Source organism: Colius striatus, chromosome 2, assembly GCF_028858725.1.
Source record: "Colius striatus isolate bColStr4 chromosome 2, bColStr4.1.hap1, whole genome shotgun sequence".
In the NCBI taxonomy this organism is placed as follows: domain Eukaryota; kingdom Metazoa; phylum Chordata; class Aves; order Coliiformes; family Coliidae; genus Colius; species Colius striatus.
In genome coordinates, this window is record NC_084760.1 from 9,570,414 (window position 1) to 9,589,345 (window position 18,932).

General features: G+C 44.0%; 1 protein-coding gene across 3 annotated transcripts in view; it reads left to right on the forward strand.

Moving 5' to 3' along the window:
* RARS2 (arginyl-tRNA synthetase 2, mitochondrial) overlaps positions 1 to 18,689 on the forward strand; it is a 37,693-nt gene extending 19,004 nt beyond the window's left edge. For 2 of the 3 annotated variants that reach the window (XM_061989432.1, XM_061989433.1), the window contains 12 exons: positions 532 to 687; positions 2,970 to 3,076; positions 3,669 to 3,764; positions 6,467 to 6,527; positions 10,180 to 10,256; positions 11,755 to 11,879; positions 14,401 to 14,468; positions 14,572 to 14,681; positions 15,402 to 15,497; positions 16,384 to 16,458; positions 17,326 to 17,389; positions 18,494 to 18,689. In XM_061989432.1, the coding sequence (XP_061845416.1) occupies positions 532 to 687; positions 2,970 to 3,076; positions 3,669 to 3,764; positions 6,467 to 6,527; positions 10,180 to 10,256; positions 11,755 to 11,879; positions 14,401 to 14,468; positions 14,572 to 14,681; positions 15,402 to 15,497; positions 16,384 to 16,458; positions 17,326 to 17,389; positions 18,494 to 18,664 (1,206 nt within the window). In that variant the 3' untranslated portion in view covers positions 18,665 to 18,689. The remainder of the gene's footprint in view (positions 1 to 531; positions 688 to 2,969; positions 3,077 to 3,668; positions 3,765 to 6,466; positions 6,528 to 10,179; positions 10,257 to 11,754; positions 11,880 to 14,400; positions 14,469 to 14,571; positions 14,682 to 15,401; positions 15,498 to 16,383; positions 16,459 to 17,325; positions 17,390 to 18,493) is intronic. The other variant, XM_061989434.1, reaches the window with a different exon arrangement.
* Positions 18,690 to 18,932: the final 243 nt, after the last annotated feature.

Below are 18,932 nucleotides of genomic sequence, written 5' to 3' on the forward strand. Positions count from 1 at the left end.
CACTTGACTTCAGCCACAGAGACAGCATTAGTCTGGGTGCAGAGCACTAGGAGGAAGTGACTGTTGGATCAGAACTGGTTTTGTTTTTCCTTTGAGCTTGCAAAAATTCAAGGCCATTTAGAATTTTACTCCTTCAACTGCTACATCATTTTTTTGTTACAAGTATGAATTCTGTGTTCCTCTGTGGAAAAGTCTCTGGTTTAAAAGTCTGTGATGGTTTCCCTTTAATGCATAAAACAGTTCTGAATTTTACTGCTGCAACTGTTTCAAGATTATGGAGGAAATGATAGTGACAGCAATAAGGAATTATGATATTATTCTTGTTTCAAGATAAGCTGCACTTTTTCCTACTGGAGTTTGGACTATTCGTTCCTCATTTAAATGGGAAATGTGTTCCTTTAGCATGTCTTTAAAATTTTGACACTGCAAAGGTAATTTTAAACTGGATTTGTATTGTTATTGTAAAACTTAGCGTATTTTTGTTGGAGGAGAGGATTATACTTCAACATTGTCACTGCCATTATGTTTTAGGTGTATGTGCAGATTAACAAAGCAGCAGAAGATGAGAACACAAAAAAGCTGGCTAAGGATTTCTTTAGGAAACTGGAGGAACATGATGAGCAGACATTGTCACTTTGGAAACAATTTAGAGACTTGAGCATTGAGGAATACATCCGAATTTATAAGGTACAAATCCTACCCTGCTTTTTGTGTGTTACTGGTAAAATGTTCTCTTTTCTCTGTTGCTTCATCTGTTGAATTGACAGTTCACAGTGCCTCTCCACCCAAGAGGGTGACAAGCAGTGAGCTGACTTGGGAACAGAGGCCGCTGTAATCTTGAGTTCATTGTCTATCCAGTAAACATTACATTGTTCTGGGGAAGATGTTTCTCAGTATACCAGGTTATGCCTTGTTCTGTTTGGAAAAAACATGGTAGTTGATTCAACACCCAGGCAAGCCACCACTTTAGTTTCTGATTCCCTAGATACAGGGAAGGACAGGGAAGTGCTGGAGAGAGTCCAGCACAGGGCCACCAAGATGATCAGTGGACTGGAATATCTTTCATACAAGGAAAGGCTGCAGGAACTGGGGCTGTTTAGTCTGGAGAAGAGGAGACTGAGGGGAGATCTTATTAACATTTACAAATATCTAAAGAGTGGGTGTCAGGAGGTTGGGAGATCTCTTTTTTCTATAGTAGCTAGCAACAGGACAAGGGGTAATGGGATGAATCTGGAACACAAAAAGTTCCACTTAAATATAAGAAAAAAACTATTTCACTGTGAGGTGAGGGAGCCCTGGCACAGGCTGCCCAGAGGGGTTGTGGAGTCTCCTTCCTTGGAGGTCTTCAAGACCCACCTGGACATACTCCTATGCGTCCTGATCTAGGAGAACCTGCTTCTGCAGGGGGGTTGGACTAGATGATCTCTAAAGGTCCCTTCCAACCCCTACCGTTCTATGATTCTATGATACATTTTGTTTAATGGTGTCCATGTAATTGGCCTTCCCTTCTCAGAAGTTCTGAAGCTAGGACTGTGGTGCTAAGCAACCAAGCAAATCACTGTTAGATAAATATTATTCAGCTTTGCTTTATCTTTGAAGTCAGCAACAACCTGCTAAATTTAACAGTAATAAATTTTATTGGGAGATAACACTGCTTTCACATTTCTGAGCTAATGTTAACATGCAGAACTGTGTATGTTGCATATTAAATTGAGTGTAAGTAATTATAGCAGCAGGAGTTTACAATAGTAATCAGTGTGTGAGTTCCCTGTAGGTTGAGTTGAGCTAATCCACAGCCATCTGTTGCATACTGCAATGGCAAGAACGGAGCCAGTGCCCGCTGTTTCGTGGGAGATGTTTGTGCCACTGACCAGAAAATTCAGCTCATGAATTTGGAAAATAGGTGTGAAATGGAACTTCTGTCACTGAATCTAGTCTCTTGCCATTAATGTCATGTAATCTTGCTGAGTCCATCTGAAAACCAGCTCGTGTTTCTCTTTCCCATGTTCTTCCACTGAAATCCTGGAACAGGTGCCCAGTTTTGATGAACTTAGACATTTTTTTTTTTCTAATTGGCAGCTCCAAAGAATTTGTTACTCAGTTTATACCACTTCCTTCTTCTGGTATTGTTCTTTACTTAAACTTGCACTTTTCTGTCTCCTTCCTCTCGATGTATTCACGTCTTCTTTCAACCTTGATTGCAAAGTTAAAAGAGAAATGGCCTGCCCCTTCCTTAGTAATCCAGATAACCTGGCTGTGCTTTAATTTCTTCTCTGAAACATCACTACATTCATGCCAAGTACTCAAGATCTGTAAGTGAGGCAGAACCTTGGCAGTTCTGGTAGGAAGCTGACCTGTTGAGCTGTGTGTGCAGCTCATCATTGATCACCTGATGACTGCTACAGCTCTTTCCCAATTCCTTTCCAAACTAGTAAGTATCAAGCTGATGGACTGACAGCTTTGTTGCTCTTGATTAAAAAAAAAATTGTCTTTTGTACCATTATATTTTACCCAGTTTTGACACTTAAGGTCATCCTGTATCTCCTAGGTACCCTCAGCCTTCCTAGTAATGGTAATTTCTGTGTGCTCAGCAATGTTTGTAAGCAGCTCCTGCTTTTATAAAATTATTTCTGATATCCTATTAAAATAGGATGTTTTCAAGTCCAAGTAACTTCAGTCCACTGGTTTCTCCTTCAGAACAAGTCTGATCTACCTCAGATTTTTTTGTACCATCTCTTCAGTTTACCCTTAATTTCTCATGACCACTATATCCAACACTGTATTCAACTTAGGGAAATTGATTAAATTAAAACCCAAGCATCCTTTCCTTTTTAACAAAGAAGTGGCATTTTTTGGAATAGAATTAACCTTTGGACTTTATCTGACCTGTGACACAGACCTGTCATCTGGCTTAATGTGAAAAAATTATTGGCCTCAATCTTAACTTTGATATTCTTGGAACTTTTCAGCGTCTAGGAGTGCACTTTGATGAGTATTCTGGAGAATCATTTTACCAAGAGAAGTCCCAGGAAGTTCTAAAGCTGTTGGAGGATAAAGGTCTCCTTCAGAAAACAACGTATGGACTTGTTATTCACTCTATTGACGCAGTTTACTTCACATCCTGGTAGCATTTCAAATGAGATACAATGGGTGAGGTTTGTGTGTAATCTCAGGGGAAGAGTTTTCTTGAGACCATTTTGGTGGCTGTTCCAGTGAAGACCAACAGGAGTCTGCAGTCACTGCTGAAAATGAAGTTTGCCTTTTCTGTGTCTAGCACAGAAGCATCGTGGTGACAAATTAGGTACAATGACAGTATCCAACTCCTAATGTCCTTTTAGCTGTCAATTAGTTTGGTAGAGAAGTGTGCCATTTAATGAGCAGAGCTAGATGAGATCCTTTCCTGTTTGAAGAAACTGCCAGGCTGATCTGGGATGGAAACTGTAGTCATGGAATGCACCAGAATGTTGACAGGCAGCTGTCAGCAGTGGTGACCACAAACTTAAAGGACAGTCTTCAAAAAGACTTAAAGGAGAGAGTCATTGTCTAGAGTGATGGGGGTACAGTGGCAAGAGACCTTTGTTTTGGCTCTGAACTCTGTCTTGCCTGAATTTACTTGTATTTTGGATCTGGCTTGCAGTTACTTCAGTGTGTTTTCTCCCAACTTGCAGAAAAGGGACAGCAATTGTGGATCTTTCTGAAAATAAAGACCTCTCCTCATTTTCCACTGTCATGCGTAGTGATGGGACATCTCTTTATATAACAAGGCAAGTAAGCCCAGCTGTGTTTATTGCCATTTATTTTGACAGTAAACTTTTGTCCAGGATAGCTGATGGTACAAATTTGGAAGCTTTTTACTGCTGAGATGGAACACTTTGACTAATGAGTAATGGTAACTGGAACTAGCAACATAACTATGACGGGATGAAAATGGCTTAGGAAAAACAACTGCTTTTAAATACCTTTCCTCCCCTGAAACAGTCTATTGGTAATCTCTTTCCATAAATCATGATACTTTCCCCAGCTACTGACTTTGAAAACAAAGCTGAGATCTTTTCATCTAATAAACACTTGCCAACTAATAAAGCTTTTAGAAAGACCGTTGCTGAAAATGTTTATTGACAGCGTGAGGCAGCAAAATGTGTCTTGTTCAGCCATGCCTTCATTGACTCAGTCTACTACCAGCACTTTACCATCAATTTTATCAGCTTTTTCATGCCTTCTCATCAGTAGCCTAAAATTTCTCTTGGCTATTTTAATATGGAAGCCTCAGCAGTTTCTTTGTGCTAGTAAATAAATCAGATGTCTTGCCCTCAGGGTGAACTGTGTACTCAGAATCACAGAATCTTAAGGGCTGGAAGGGACCTCAAACGATCATCCAGCCCAACCCCCCTGCCAGAGCAGGACCACCTAGAGTAGGTCACACAGGAACTCGTCCAGGTGGGTTTGAATGTCTCCAGACAAGGAGACTCCACAACCCATCTGGGCAGCGCCTTCCAGTGCTCCCTCACCTCAACAGGGAAGAATTTTTTCCTTGTGCTTCTTTGGAACCTCTTCTGTTCCAGCTTGTACCTGCTGCCCCATGTCCTATCACTGGCCATCACTGAGAACAGCCTGGCTCCATCCTCCTGACACCCACCCTTTATGTATCTGTAAACATGAATGAGGTCACCTCTGAGTCTCTTCTTCTCCAAGCTGAAATTCAGGACGAGGGTGTTAGAGATGCTACAGTTAGAGATGCACATTTAGGAGCTGCTGAATCCTGTAGCCAGAGAGAGGCAAGGCTGCCACATTCCATGGCCCCAGGTCCAACCAGCAGTGAGGCTGGGCACCTCTTCCCAGCAGGCACACACATATACACAGCCACCCAAGCAGGGCAACATGCACAAAGCCCCTTTGCCACTCACACAGCATGAATGGTCTCATTCTGTTCCCCTCTGGCTGATGAGGAAGAAGATCTATTAGTGTGAAGAAATATATGTGTGTGTATATACACACACACATGTATGTATGCAATATGTATTGTCCACACAGGTAATATACATATGTATTGTATGTACAGGGGATGTATGCCCAATGTGTATCCCTCCAAGAGCTGAGCCTCACCACTCAGTCTGTGCCTGTTAGCTGCCCCAGGTCTCCCTGGTTGCTGGCCCCTGGGCACATGAGCTCCTGGGGCGCATAGTCGTACTCCAGCTGCTGGTGCAGACACTGTGGATCCCTCTGCTAACTCAGCTTAGACATGTGGCCCACTCAGCAGCCAGCCTGGGTCCTCACTCTTCCCTATTGCCTTGTGCATGTCCCACAGGCAGGTGTCCCACTCAACCCACAGGCCACACGGTCTCTCTGGCAGTTGGCCTGGACCCTCTGATACCAGCAGGCTCCTCACCTTTGAAGGCACACACTTGCCTGACTCCCAGGGCACTTCACCTACTTGCTGACTAGTTCAGCTTTATATTTGCTGTCAATCACACAGGGATGTGTGCCCCCTCACTCCAGTTGTTGGCAACAGAGACACAATGGCCTCTGTGACCCCTGGTTTTCACTTAGTCCCTTCAGATGCATGACCTGTATAAGCTGTACTCCCTGACTCCAGTTACTGATACTTGGACCTTCAGACACATGCATACAGATGAGAGACCTCCCTCCTCACCCAGCAGAAGTTTGAAATGGAATGTTTGGCAGGAAGGTTGGACTAGATGATCTCTAAAGTCCCTGCCAATCCCTACCATTCTGTGATTCTATGAGAGGAAAGACTCTGCTGATCAAGTGCAGGGCATGACCCAACAAACATACTAGCCAGCAACAGATTTACAAGACACCTGTCCCTTTTATCATCTTCTCCCTCTCTTTTTCCCATCTTTGGTTCCTCCCCTAAGCATCCCATAATAAATTGTGCAATTGCAAAGTGCTTTTCCCTTGCATCATTGTGTCTAATGTCCCTTTAGACAGTAACAGCCCTCAGTCAGAAAGTGGTCTGGGGAGCTGCTCCTCCTGGAGGATGACTTGAGACGGTTTCAGAGTGGGAAATGAGGCTGATGGCTCTCCTGAGACAGCCCTGGGAGGGGCTTAAGCAAACTGTTTCACTGCACAACTGTTGTGTATGTGTGAGAGAGAGAGGAGATGAGCTTTTAATCTTATAACCTAGAGCTGAACACTGGGTTGATTTTCCAGGAGAAAGTTATTTCTCTCAAGTCCCAGCTGATGGATTGTCCCAGTAGGCAGACAGCAACCAGACTTACTCTGTGTGTGCATAAAACTCTTTTCTTCAGTAATTTTCATAGCTAGTTGTTTAAAAAACATTTCAAACATGTCATGAGCAAAGTATCCATGTCTTTTTTTTGTGTGTGTGTGTGTGAGTCTTAAATGAACCTAATTGGGCAGTCCTCTCCCCTCCATAAGAGCAGATTATTTTCCTTAGAGGCCTGTTTGAGTGAAAGTCCAAACAGTTTCTTGTTATCTCTTTCAGAGATCTTGCTGCTGCTATAGACCGAGTGCAGAAGCACAGCTTTGATACTATGATTTATGTGGTAAGTAACTCTAGATTCACCAAACACTCCTGAGCCCAGCTCTCTCCAATAATCCATGGGGCCTCTTCCTCACAATATGACTTGGGCAGTAAAACAGATGCCCTTGCTGCCCAGCAGCTGTGCCTCAATTCAGTGTTTCTTGGTTCTGTATCACTTCATGGCCCAGATTGGTTGAAAAGATCATCTCTCCAGTTATTTCCTGTTATAAAAATTCATTGCAATTGATTTTAAAGGAATTTTTACTCAATTGACATTGTATTTTCTATATAAATGTGATCATTAATATTTAAACAAGCCAGAAAAAGCTGTGAGTGTTATAAAGGGCTCTAAAATGTTAATTTAGAAATGAATGATCTGGAATGAATCTAAGCCTAAAGTCCTGATATGTTATCTGAAGTGTAAAGTTTTATGCCTTTGGTTTCATTATGTAGCAATTGCACATAAAGGGCTGCTTAATCAGTCTGGACATAGCAGTTGTAGGCAGAGAATCTTTTTTCTATATCTTGATTTTGATTCTTTTTGCTTTTTATCAATCCCAGCAGCATCAGGAATGTGGGAAACTTTATTTTGCTCTTTTTATTACCGAGGACATACCACACAATGCTTTTAAATCTTCTTTTTCTTGGATTTAGGGAAAGAAAAAAATCATTTTGAAAGTGAAATCAGTGAATAACACGTGGAAAAACAAACCTGCATGTTGTTTGTGATGTGTTTGATAATGCCCATCTATCTTCTCTGGTCCAACTTTTTCAACATAATGTGAGGGTGCAATGCATTAGGAGTTGAGGAAGTTTAGTTCATGTCTGTCTAGTTCATGGAGTTAGGTAATGACTTGTATTTGTTATTCCATGAGGAGGTAGCAGGGACCAAGGGCAAAGGAACAATTAGAAAGAAACAAAATAGTTGGGTGGGTGTTCTGCATGAATTAGGATGTGGGCTGCATGTTAAGCTCATGAAGTAGGAAAGTGTGGAAGCAATAGTCTAAAGTTGTCTGGTTACTCATAACTCCAAGAACTGTTTCCTTCCTTCCCTGCGCCTCTTTGATCTGCTCCTAATCCAAACAGGACCATCCATGTGTCCCTTATCATCAATATCTCATTCCAGCTGGAAGTGGCAGATGAGCCTGTCTAGTCCTGTTCTCTCAACCTTGCAAAGGTTGCACAGTTTTTGGATGACATGGTATTTTTATCAGTTCCAATTTTCTGAGGGCTGATAAAGTGAGTCATCAAATGAGAAGGAGATAACAGAAGCTATTAGATTTATGCTGAGGGAACTGCTGAGCCTTGCTCAGCCTTGCTGAACTTCACTGTTCTTTTGCACAAGGACCTTGTAGTTGGCTAGAGCTTTATTCATTGTTAACAGAGGTGGAAGGACATCATGGGTTTTAAGTGAGGACAGTGAAGATTTTAGTCTTTCATCATTACATACCAATGTACTTCATGAATTCTGATCTTAGAATCACAGAATGGTAGGGTTGGAAGGAACCTTTAGAGATCATCTAGTCCAACCCCCCTGCAGAAGCAGGTTCACCTAGATCAGGTCACACAGGAACATGTCCAGGCGGGTCTTGAAGACCTCCAGAGAAGGAGCCTCCACACCCTCTCTGGGCAGCCTGTGCCAGGGCTCCCTCACCTCACAGTGAAATAGTTTTTTCTTATGTTTAAGTGGAACTTTCCGTGTTCCAGCTTCATCCCATTACCCCTTGCCCTGTTGCTAGCTACTATAGAAAAAAGGGATGTCCCAACCTCCTGATACCCACAATCTTGTTACAGGATAATGATTTCTTGAGTCTTATTTCGTAAGATCCATCTTGTTTTCATCAGACCAACTTGTTTGAAAGAGCATTGAATTGGCTTCTTGGTCATAATGCTGGGAATCAGTGCATCCACCAGTTTACACTTTTATAAATTTTACTTATTCAAGTGCAGTGATATGAGGGGAAAAAATATTGAAAACATTTAAAAATGTGTGTGACGGGTTATTAAAGGGGTATTAAGATTCATTTAAATGTTGTACCCAAAACACAAGGTGAAAACACTCATTTGTATCATAGAATCACAGAATGGTAGGGGTTGGAAGGGACCTCTAGAGATCATCTGGTGCAACCTCCCTGCAGCAGCAGGTTCATCTAGATCAGGCCACACAGGAACATGTCCAAGCAGATTTTGAAGACCTCCAGAGAAGGAGCCTCCACACCCTCCCTGGGCAGCCTGTGCCAGGGCTCCCTCACCTCACTGACATAGTTTTTCCTTATGTTTCAATGGAACTTTTTGTGTTCCAGCTTCATCCCATTACCCCTTGTCCTGTTGCTAGATACCATAGAAAAAAGGGATGTCCCAACCTCCTGACACCCACCCTTTACATATTTGTAAATATTAATGAGATGTGTGAAGAATTAAATACAGTGCACCCTGTTAGACTGCAGACTTCTCCCCTACAGCTAACCATTTAGACTACATTTGGACGTGTATCATTTTAGGGCCTGCAAGGAAAAGACTGACATTATTTCCTGTTAATTATTTTGACTATTCTGGATGAAATTTCTATATCCTTGGGTCAAGACAAGTATTTACAAACTTAAGTTGGCTTTTAGTTTACTTTGAGGTGAGAAGTCTGCTCTGTGAATAGTCACAAAGAAGCTGTTAAGTCCTGAAGGACTGGAGTCTTTCATCAGTGAGTATTGTCATGATTTGTCACAGTATCTACTCAAAAAAGACTGCAGACCTTCAACTAGGCTTTTAAGTGCTGTGATCATGGTGCAGTTGGCGAGGTGCATGCTGTTGTGCACACAAACTCAAACCAGTTTCTGTCATGGAATGTGTAATCTCATGTAAAACAGGAGAATAGAGATGAATTCAGACCCAGAGAGAAGCAGAGGAAAGAGCAAGGCAGCACTGGCTGGTACAGAGAGCTAGCCTTGATCTAAGCTTTGTAGTTGAGATCTTTTAGTGAAGGAGATCTGGCCTTGTGACAGGTACACAGAGCTTCTCTCACATGTAAAGTGCATGGAAAGGAGCTTGGAAGGCCTTGTTTGGAATGTTGGACCACTGTTACCCATTTCTCAGCCTTGCTTGTCAATCAGCACAGAGAGAGGAGATGTATAGGAGCAGAGCAGCTTATGAGGAACTGTGAAAGAAGAGGCAGGTGCTTGAGGCTTTATTCAGTTGTAGACTTGAAAATAACCCCCCAGATTAGCACTTTACTCACTGCTCACTCCCTGTCTTAGAACACCAAACAAATAAGGAAACAGTAGTTGCTGAGTTTTTTTGAGGGAGATAAAGATGTCTTGGAGTGATGTAGTCAAAGCAGCTGGGTAGGGAAGTGAGCTTTGTAGCAACAGCTGTAGCTAGAAACACAAAGATCACTGTTAGATATAAACTGCCATCAGAAACTGCTTTGAGTCATAGGAGAGAGTAATTGGGAGAGAACACAAGATGTAAATGTAGGTTACTTTCTCTAACAAAATGCAAAATCCTGTCTCTGTAGCTTCCAACTGTTAACATTTTTCAAGTCTTGCCTATCTTCTCAAGTCTTAATTGTGCTTGCAGTGACTTACTGGCACAGTATCTCTGGTATTGTGTGTTTTGCATGTTAAAAGATGATCTTTATCAAACTCAAGTGTTTTCTGATACACACCAATTCTGTTCCTTAGACAGATAAAAGCCAAAGGCAACATTTTCAACATTTGTTCCAAATGCTGAAGCTCATGGGTTATGACTGGGCAGAAAGGTATGTATTCATGAATCTTATTTTGGGAGGTTTATTCTTTTAAAAACAAGTCATGTGCACATTGGAATTTCAGTGGAATGCTCTTTTTGATTGTGTCCACCTACCACCGTGCTGTAGCTCACATCAGGAAGGGTGAAACTAAGCTACAGGATGTGCTGCTGGTGTGCAACTAATGAACTCCAGAGTGCAAGAACACATTTGGGCTGTAGGACCCAACTAGTGCAAGTCCCATAAAGTGGAAAAGATAAGAAAGGAAACACTCAGAATTGTGTGGGTCCTCAGCACCAGCTTTTTCATTGTATACATCTGCTCCTGCTGCTCCATTTCGTTTGTAAATGGAGACATCACCATGTGTTCAGGATGTGAAAAACAGCCCTGTCTCTCCTTTAACAGGTCTTTCCTAGCTGTTTGATGTGAAAAAGGGAAACAATCTTTCAGACCCTTTCTGGCCCAGCTTCTGGGATATTGCAATCACATATTATGCAATTCTTCTCAGTGATGGCCAATGATAGGACAAGGGAGGCAATGGGTACAGGCTGGAATATAAGAGGTTCCAAAGAAACACAAGGAAGAATTTCTTCCCTGTTGAGGTGAGGGAGCACTGGAAGGGGCTGCCCAGATGGGTTGTGGAGTCTCCTTCTCTGGAGACATTCAGACCCAACTGGATGAGTTCCTGTGTGACCTGCTCTAGATGATCCTGCTCTGGCAGGGGGGTTGGACTGGATGATGTTTCGAGGTCCCTTCTAGCCCCTGAGATTCACTTCTTCAAGTAGGGTATTTCAGCATAGATCTGAATCTCAGTTTGAGTCGTGCTTCAGGCTTGAAACATTTATTGCAGGGAACAGGGAATGGTTAACGATCTCAGCAAAGATCAATATTGGATCTGCAGGCTAAATCATATTCCTCCCTGAAAGACTATACATCTTCTGTGATTAAGATAGGATTTTAGCCATCAGGAATATCAGTCAGCCTCCTTTCACATCGTGCTTGAAGTTGCACTAAAATGGCTTTAGGTTCTGGATGCAGAGTAATGCTGGGGCTTATTGTGAGCAGAAGCAACGAATGGGTTATTATTAGCAATGATTAATTACACTTTCAGTTTAACATGGCCACAATAGAATTATTATTATGACTCCCTTTCTAATGTTCTTAACAGATCTGTGTTGCCACAGTAATTTGATCTGTCTGCATCCTGCCTCCTCTCAATTAATCGCACAGAGTCCTCTGTACTAAAGTGAGAGGCACAAGGAGTTCCCAAGAGCATGCAAATGGCTAGGTTATCATCATTCTGATCATAATTTTCCCATTATATAATCAGTGTGGAGCCTTGGCTGCTGAAAGGAGAGTCACTGATTGTATCACCAAGCTTCCCATGTTGGAGCGCTGTTTATTCAGCTGTTATTGCTGTTTCCTGGGAAGAATCCAGCTCAGAACAAACACTGCAAATGTTTTCTCTTGATTAAAATGTAATTTGAGATCCTGCTGCTTTTCAACCCAGGTGCCAGCACGTGTCCTTTGGTCAAATTCAAGGGATGAAGACTCGGAGAGGAGAAGTCATTTTCCTGGAAGATGTTTTAAATGAAGTTCGTTTGAGGATGTTACAAAACATGGCTTCTGCAAAAAGTTAGCTATTTCAGGTCTTATTTATTTCCCTTATTGTTCTGTGTTGATCAATACCGTGCCATCTTTTCTGCCTTTCAAGGACAAGGGGTAATGGACAAAAACTGGAACACAACAAGTTCCCTTTAAACACAAGGAAAATCTATTTCAGTGTTGAGGTGAGGGAGCCCTGGCACAGGCTGCCCAGGGAGGGTTTGGAGGCTCCTTCTCTGGAGGTTTTAAAAACCCACCTGGGCACGTTCCTGTGTGACCTGATCTAGGTGGGCCTGTTTCTGCAGGGGGGTTGGACTGGATGATCTTTAGACATCCCTTCCAGCCCCTACTATTCTATGATTCTGTGATCCCTGCATCAGACTCATGGCAGTGGCATCATAGAACCATGCTGCTCTGATCTGTGCACTTTTTGTGTCTATCTCCCATCATATAAACAATGTTAAAATAATCCTTTGCAACTCTGGCAAGTTTCCAAAATTACAAGTTTTAACACTGAGTGGAATTATTTCGTTGTGCTTTTGCACTGGGAAGGAAGTACCTGCCTTTGGGACACAACAGTTGCTTTTTCTGGAGGGATAAATTAGTCAATAGCAGGCTTGGGGCTGGAGTTCAGGAAACAATCATATTTCATCCCAAAGGATTTGTAGCCCTGACAGTTCTCTCTGGCAAGATTGAGTATAGTATGTCTGCAGCTACTGCCCTATCATCCTCCCAACCTCATGGCTGTTTCTGGAGTCCCTGGGAGGTCACTGCTCTGCAGCAGAATCTGCTGAAGGGGAAGTTTGCCTCCACCTGGGCTGTGGCTCTGGAGCTCTCGAGGCACTCAAGATTTGAGCAGTTCCCAGTGAAATGCTGCCCTCTTTTGTGCTTCCTGAAGTCACATCCTGAATTGAATCCTGAATTGAATCCATGAACTTGTCAGGTTAAGGAGCTTGCATCTTCATGCTCTGCCTTTTCAGCCTTTTTAATCTAGATAATTTTGCTTGTAGAGTGGACTGGGGAGGGGCAGGCAGAATGATGGAAGGGTGACTCTTGATCCAGTTGTACTGCAGAGAGGAATGGAGCTTAGGGCTTCAGTTTAAAGGTCAGTGTCATAGCTGAGTGCAAAGCAAACTTACTTTCAGGGAATAAAGAAGATTCTGGAGAAGATTTGAGGAGCTGGGCATCTACCAGCCAGAGCTGGCTTTAAAAATAATGCCTATGTGGGGCTGAAGCTGGTTAGTTAAATACCTTTGTATAAACTCTTTCCTTACTATTAGCTGTAAACAGCTCTTATGTTACTTAAGATTCCATTACCTGGCGTCCTTCTCTCTACTCATCTCAGTAAATCCTGCTGTCCACACAAACACTCTGTAGAGAGCTTTTCCTTTGCTGCTTTATTTTCTCTTAGATATTAGATATTAGTCTGAGTTTCACCAAGCATCAAAAGCCTGAATTCTGAGATAATTGTCTGTTTTGAAACAAATATCAGTTATTAAATGTAATAATGTAATCTAAACACACTGGCCTTTGAGTGAATAGCCAGTCTGAGACTTCTCATGGCTATGAACTATCCCCAGGCTTCTCAGGCTTAGTCCGGTCTGAATTTTGTAAAGAGCAAAGCTACGAGTAGTATCAACAGTTTAAGAAGTTGCTGTTTCATTGGCATCCCTGAGTCTGAGCAAGGGAGTTGTTCTGCTACTGCAGACTTAAAATTTCATAGAATCATTATGGTTAGAAAAGGCCTTTTGAGTTCAACCACTAACCTCACACTGCCAGGCTGATCACTAAACTAAATCGTCTCCCTCAGCACCTCACCTATATGTCTTTTGAATAGCTCCAGGAATGGTGACTCCACCACCTCGCTGGGCAGCCCCTTCCAATGCTTAATGACCCTCTCAGTGAAAAAGTTTTTCCTGATGCATTCTGGGCTGCATCAAGAAGAGTGTGGGCAGCAGGTCAAGGGAGGTTCTGCTCCCCCTCTCCTCTGCCCTGGTGAGGCCTCATCTGGAGTCCTGTGGCCAGTTTTCAGCTCCCCAGCTCAAGAGAGACAGAGAACTGCTGGAGAGAGTCCAGCACAGGGCGACCAAGATGATCAGGGGACTGGAACATCTTCCTTATGAGGAAAGGCTGCGGGAACTGGGGCTGTTTAGTCTGGAGGAGACTGAGGAGGGATCTCATTAATACAAGTAGTTGAAAGATGGATATCAGGAGGATGGGGCAACACTTTTTTCTGTAGTGTCCAGTGACAGCACTTGGGGTAATGGACAAAAGCTGGAACACAAAAAGTTCTATTGAAACATAAGGAAAAACTGTGTCAGTGTGAGGTGAGGGAGCCCTGGCACAGGCTGCCCAGGGAGGGTGTGGAGGCTCCTTCTCTGGAGGTCTTCAAAACCCACCTGGATACATTTCTCTGTCACCTGATCTACGTGGACCTGCTTGAGCAAGGAGGTTGCACTGGATGATATTTAGAGATCCCTTCCAAGCCCTAACATTCTGTGATTCTATGATCATATCTCCTCCTCACATGTTTTGCTCTGTTTCTTTTCAGCAAGCAAAGAGGTAGAAGACCCTGCAGAGACAGCAGAGAAGGTCGGTCTCGCAGCACTCATAATTCAGGTGAGCCTGAGCTGAGCTGCCTCCCAAGCTGTTTGCATCTTCTGTGAAAAATCAAAACTTGAGACGGAGCCACAGGTAGGTGACGATTTGTTTATTGTTGCAGGACTTCCAGGGCCTTCTGTCATCAGATTATCAGTTCAGCTGGGATAGAGCTCTTCAAAGCCATGGGGATACAGGTGTGTTCTTACAGTACACCCATGCCAGGCTCCACAGGTAAGAGGAGTGTTTGTGTGCTGAAGTCATTTGACATGTATTTTAACCGTAATAACTTAGTGCTTTTTTATGTAGTAGCATTAACTCCTTCCTTAAATATGACAAGTTCACTTCCCAGAAGAGCAAGCTGATTGAAATGACATTTCCACCTCACTTCCATGAGGCTGTGTCAGCTGTCTGTGTGCTTGCTCAGTTATATAAACAGCCTCTTGGTGTGGCTGGGGTCAGTGATGAAGAGCCATGGGCCCAGGATTAAGGAAACTGATGGCAAAACCAAAATGCCTGTACATGTAAAATTGCCAAATCACAGAACTTAGATGTGTTTGTCTGCCCTTGTAGCTCGTGGGTTCATTTTAACGTCGTTACTTCCCGCTGTTGGTAACCGAGGTTAAAAACAGACCCTTTCCTGTTGGCTCAAGTCAAACACCTGACACGTTCAATTACTTCAGAATTCTGAGTCCAGATTGAATGGTTTTCTCCAGTACAGTGATCTGTCAGAGCATTTTTAGTGCAGACATTGATCTGTAATTAGCTCTCATCCCATGATACTGAATGGCTAGCACAACTCTTAATGTGTTTATCCCGAGTTGAAGTCAGCTTGTCATGTCTCAGTGTTTCAGCTTAGGCAGAAGATGCCTGCCTTTTTTCTCTCTTTTTTCTTGTTCAGCTTTGCTAACAGGAGTTTTTCATCCAACATTTCTTCTTCATTCTTACATTTAGCTTAGAGAAGATGCATGGGAATGAGCCACAAACGGACATTAACGTGACCTGCTTGCAAGAGCCAAGTGCCATCTCTGTTCTTCAGCATCTTCTCAGGTTTGCCTAGTTTTCTTTCCAAATACCTTTGCCCCAAAAATAAAACACAAAATGGTAGAATCACAGAATGACAGAGGTTGGAAGGGACCTGTAAAGATCATCTAGTCCAACACCCCTGCTCAAGCAGGTTCACCTAGATCAGGTCACTCAGGAACATGTCCAAATATTCTTTGTTTACAAAAGCCTCCTAGTTATTTCTTGTCTTCAGAAAAATATGCTAAGCTCTATATAAATGTTAGCTGCAGATTTCCTTGAAATCTGTTTAAGCTCCAGAGGGGTTGGTCACTTCTTTCGGGCTGTGAAAAAGTGGGTGTGCACAAGTGGACAGCAAAGGACATGGAAAACCCTGTCTATCTCCATGACCCTGCCTGGATGATGCATCTTAATGCTGGCTCACATAAGTCAATTTTATTCCAGAATTATATAAACCCACTTTGTCTTTTCTAATATTATAAGATTCCTTTTAGCTACTTAAAGTTCTAAGCTGCATTTCCTAAAGGCAGCATCCTCTAAGGGACTATTTGACTGCTTTGTTTATTTAACACACATGTTTTGCTCCTAGGAGCTTAGTGTTAATGTCGAAATGTAAAACCAGACATAAATGTTCCAGGAGCAAATATAGCTCCTGTGTTCTCTTTGCTGTAGCCTTGCTGCCTCTTAGCTGTGCCATCTAAAGTGGCTGTGTGATGGGGAGCAGATGTAATCTCCTTCAATAATAAGTGAAAGAGGAGAAACAATCAATGGTGTGCTAATAACGTGGCTTAGGTCTGGCTCAGAAGATTTTGTTGATCCTGCAGTTGTGGCTGTGTTTGTTCTGACTTCCAAGTATGATGAGCCTTAGATCCGAGTACACCTTACAACAAACAATCCTTCTCTTTCTTCACAGGTATGATGAGGTCCTGTATAGATCTTCTCAGGATCTGCAACCCAAGCACATTGTCAGCTACCTCCTCACACTGAGGTAAGGACAGCTCTTCCTGATCTGGCTCTGCAGCCCTCACATCTGCACTGCTTGGAAGAGTAAAAGTCAGGGGAAGATGTACATTTGTGGGACAGTCTCACTGGGGCAGGAAAGGTATAAAGTAGGATAGCAAATAATATGCAAATAGTAGAGATCAAGGCTGGAACAAGGAACAGAGGAGCCAGGAGCCTCCTCAGAAAATAATACAAGAGGAAAAAAAGAACCACTTGGCTCTAACCCAGTGACTGAACCCCAAACCATGCTGGGCTCATCCTGTCGAAAAGAGAATTCAGCTGGTAACATGCCCCCAAAATTTCAGCTAGGAAATTTTTGTCCAACCCCCTTCTAAGCACTGAGCTTCCCGAGTCTTGTGTTGTGATAGCCAAAGCACACTCTGGCTGTAAGTCAGGGATGGGACCTCCGTGGGGGATGTCCCCACAGGCACCCGCCTCACCTCATGGCACTGAAACACTGGAGCAGACGGGCTGAAGGAAGCTGTAGGGCCTGTGAGTGGGGAAGGCTTTAATGAGTGAAGGAAAATGCTGTAAGGAGTCATGTACCTTGGGAATGACAAGGCAGGCTCTCGAGGATCTTTCAAGAGCAGCTTTGGGGTGGGGGAGCACAGAGATTGTTTTGGGGGCTATTTTATGGACATTATGTTGTTGAAGGCAGGTGCTGCCAGCATGCAGGCTACAGAAAGCACAGCAAGCAAGCCCTCCCTCTGACAGCTGGGAGAGGCTGCTGGATGGAACAGTCTCTGCCACGCTGCAGCTGCAGCTCTTCCAGTTCTGCTGCTTTCTGTAGCCCACAGCTCTGGTGTTTTTTTGTCAGGAGACTTCCTGGTCTCACCCCCTATTTCTGTTTCAGCCACCTGGCAGCTGTGGCACACAAAGCCCTTCCTGTGAAAGGCAGCGCCCCGGAGGTAGCCCAGGTATGGCTCAGCATGGCCCTGCAGGGTCCATGGCTTGTTGTGGGGGGACCCACAGCAGTGACCCACAGGGGCTTCCCCAGCCCAGCTGTGACCTCTGGGTGCTGCTGAGGCAGCAGGAGGGCTCTGCTGGGTAATCAAGGGCTGCTGCTCAGCCTGAAAACAGATTGCTCCACACCACAGCCAAACCTGCTCCAACCCCAAACACCTTTGCTTCTCGTTACTTTTCCTTTCCAGCATTTCACCTGTTGGTTACCTTCTGATGGTGTCATTTAGTGGTTATGTGGGAAGACAGAGAATTAGGAAGTAACTGCATCTCCCTCTTCCTACCTACAGATGCCAAGCTGTCTGTGCTGCCTTTCCAGCTACAGCACTGAGGCTGACACCTCTTAATGAGAGGTTCCACATAGATACACTTTAGTTTCTACTGATCTCCCAGGCAATGTTTGACCCCTTAACTGCTCAGCAAAATATGTAGTAATTACATGGCCTTTCTTCCTTTCTCAGTTTGTCTGTTTCAAAACCAGTTACCTGGCTGATGGTGGTAGGAAGTGTTGAGCTCTGTTGTGGGGGGGGAAAACAATTCAGTGGAACTGATGGAGCTGTGCTATGTAGCTGAGCTTAGATGCTGCAGGTATTCCTGCCTTCCAGGATGATGCCATGCATTCCTGGGAAGAAAGACCTAAGTCCAAACTACAGGGAAAATGTCAGTTCCTTATCCTCTAAGAAAAAAAATACTTCTAAGTACCTCACAGTGGGGCAGCTTTCAAGAACAGCTTGGGTTTGGAGCAAGGTTGATAAAGCCCTTTCAGCCAGCCACGTAACAGCAAAGACATTAACAAGGCAGAGTGAAATGTTTTAAAGAGGCCAGAGCTGCTGGACAGCCTCTAGCCCAGGCAGAGGGAGAGGGGGGCTTCTGGCAGCATCCTCCAGCTGTAAGACCCCGTGCTGCAGGTGTGTGGGGTGTGGAAGATGGTCACTTTGCAGTCATTTCTAGCTCTTGCAGGCATGCCCTCTCTTTTTCTCTTTGTTTTTTCTCTTAAGCTAGGCTGGGCTGGATGCTCCTGCCCTGTTTCCCTCCCCCCTGACAGCTCCAGCTGAGGGCAGCTCTTGTCTTGCAGGCACGGCTCTGCCTCTTCCACGCCACGCGCCTGGTTCTGGCCAGTGGGATGGAACTCCTGGGTATTACACCTGTCACCCAAATGTGATGAGGCTGCCACAGCTCTCAGTCAGAGGACTTCAAGAGACTGTAACTCCTGTGCTGTGGGTCTGTGCTAAGGTGCCTGCTCTGGGGGGTGTGCACGCTCCCCTGCACACACGGCACAGCCCTGGGGGTGGTGGGGGAAGGGGGTGGGTTGTCACCTTTGTTTTCTCCCAGCCTGTTCCTCACCCCTTCCTGCCATGCTGATGTGACGACCAGGGTTTGCTGCCCAGCTGCTGCAACAGGAACTGCAGTCAGCTGCAGCCATCCCACTGCTGCTCCAGCCTCTGAAGTGCCTGACAGAACCCACCCCCACCAAAGCCAGGGTTGGCACAGTGGTGAAGT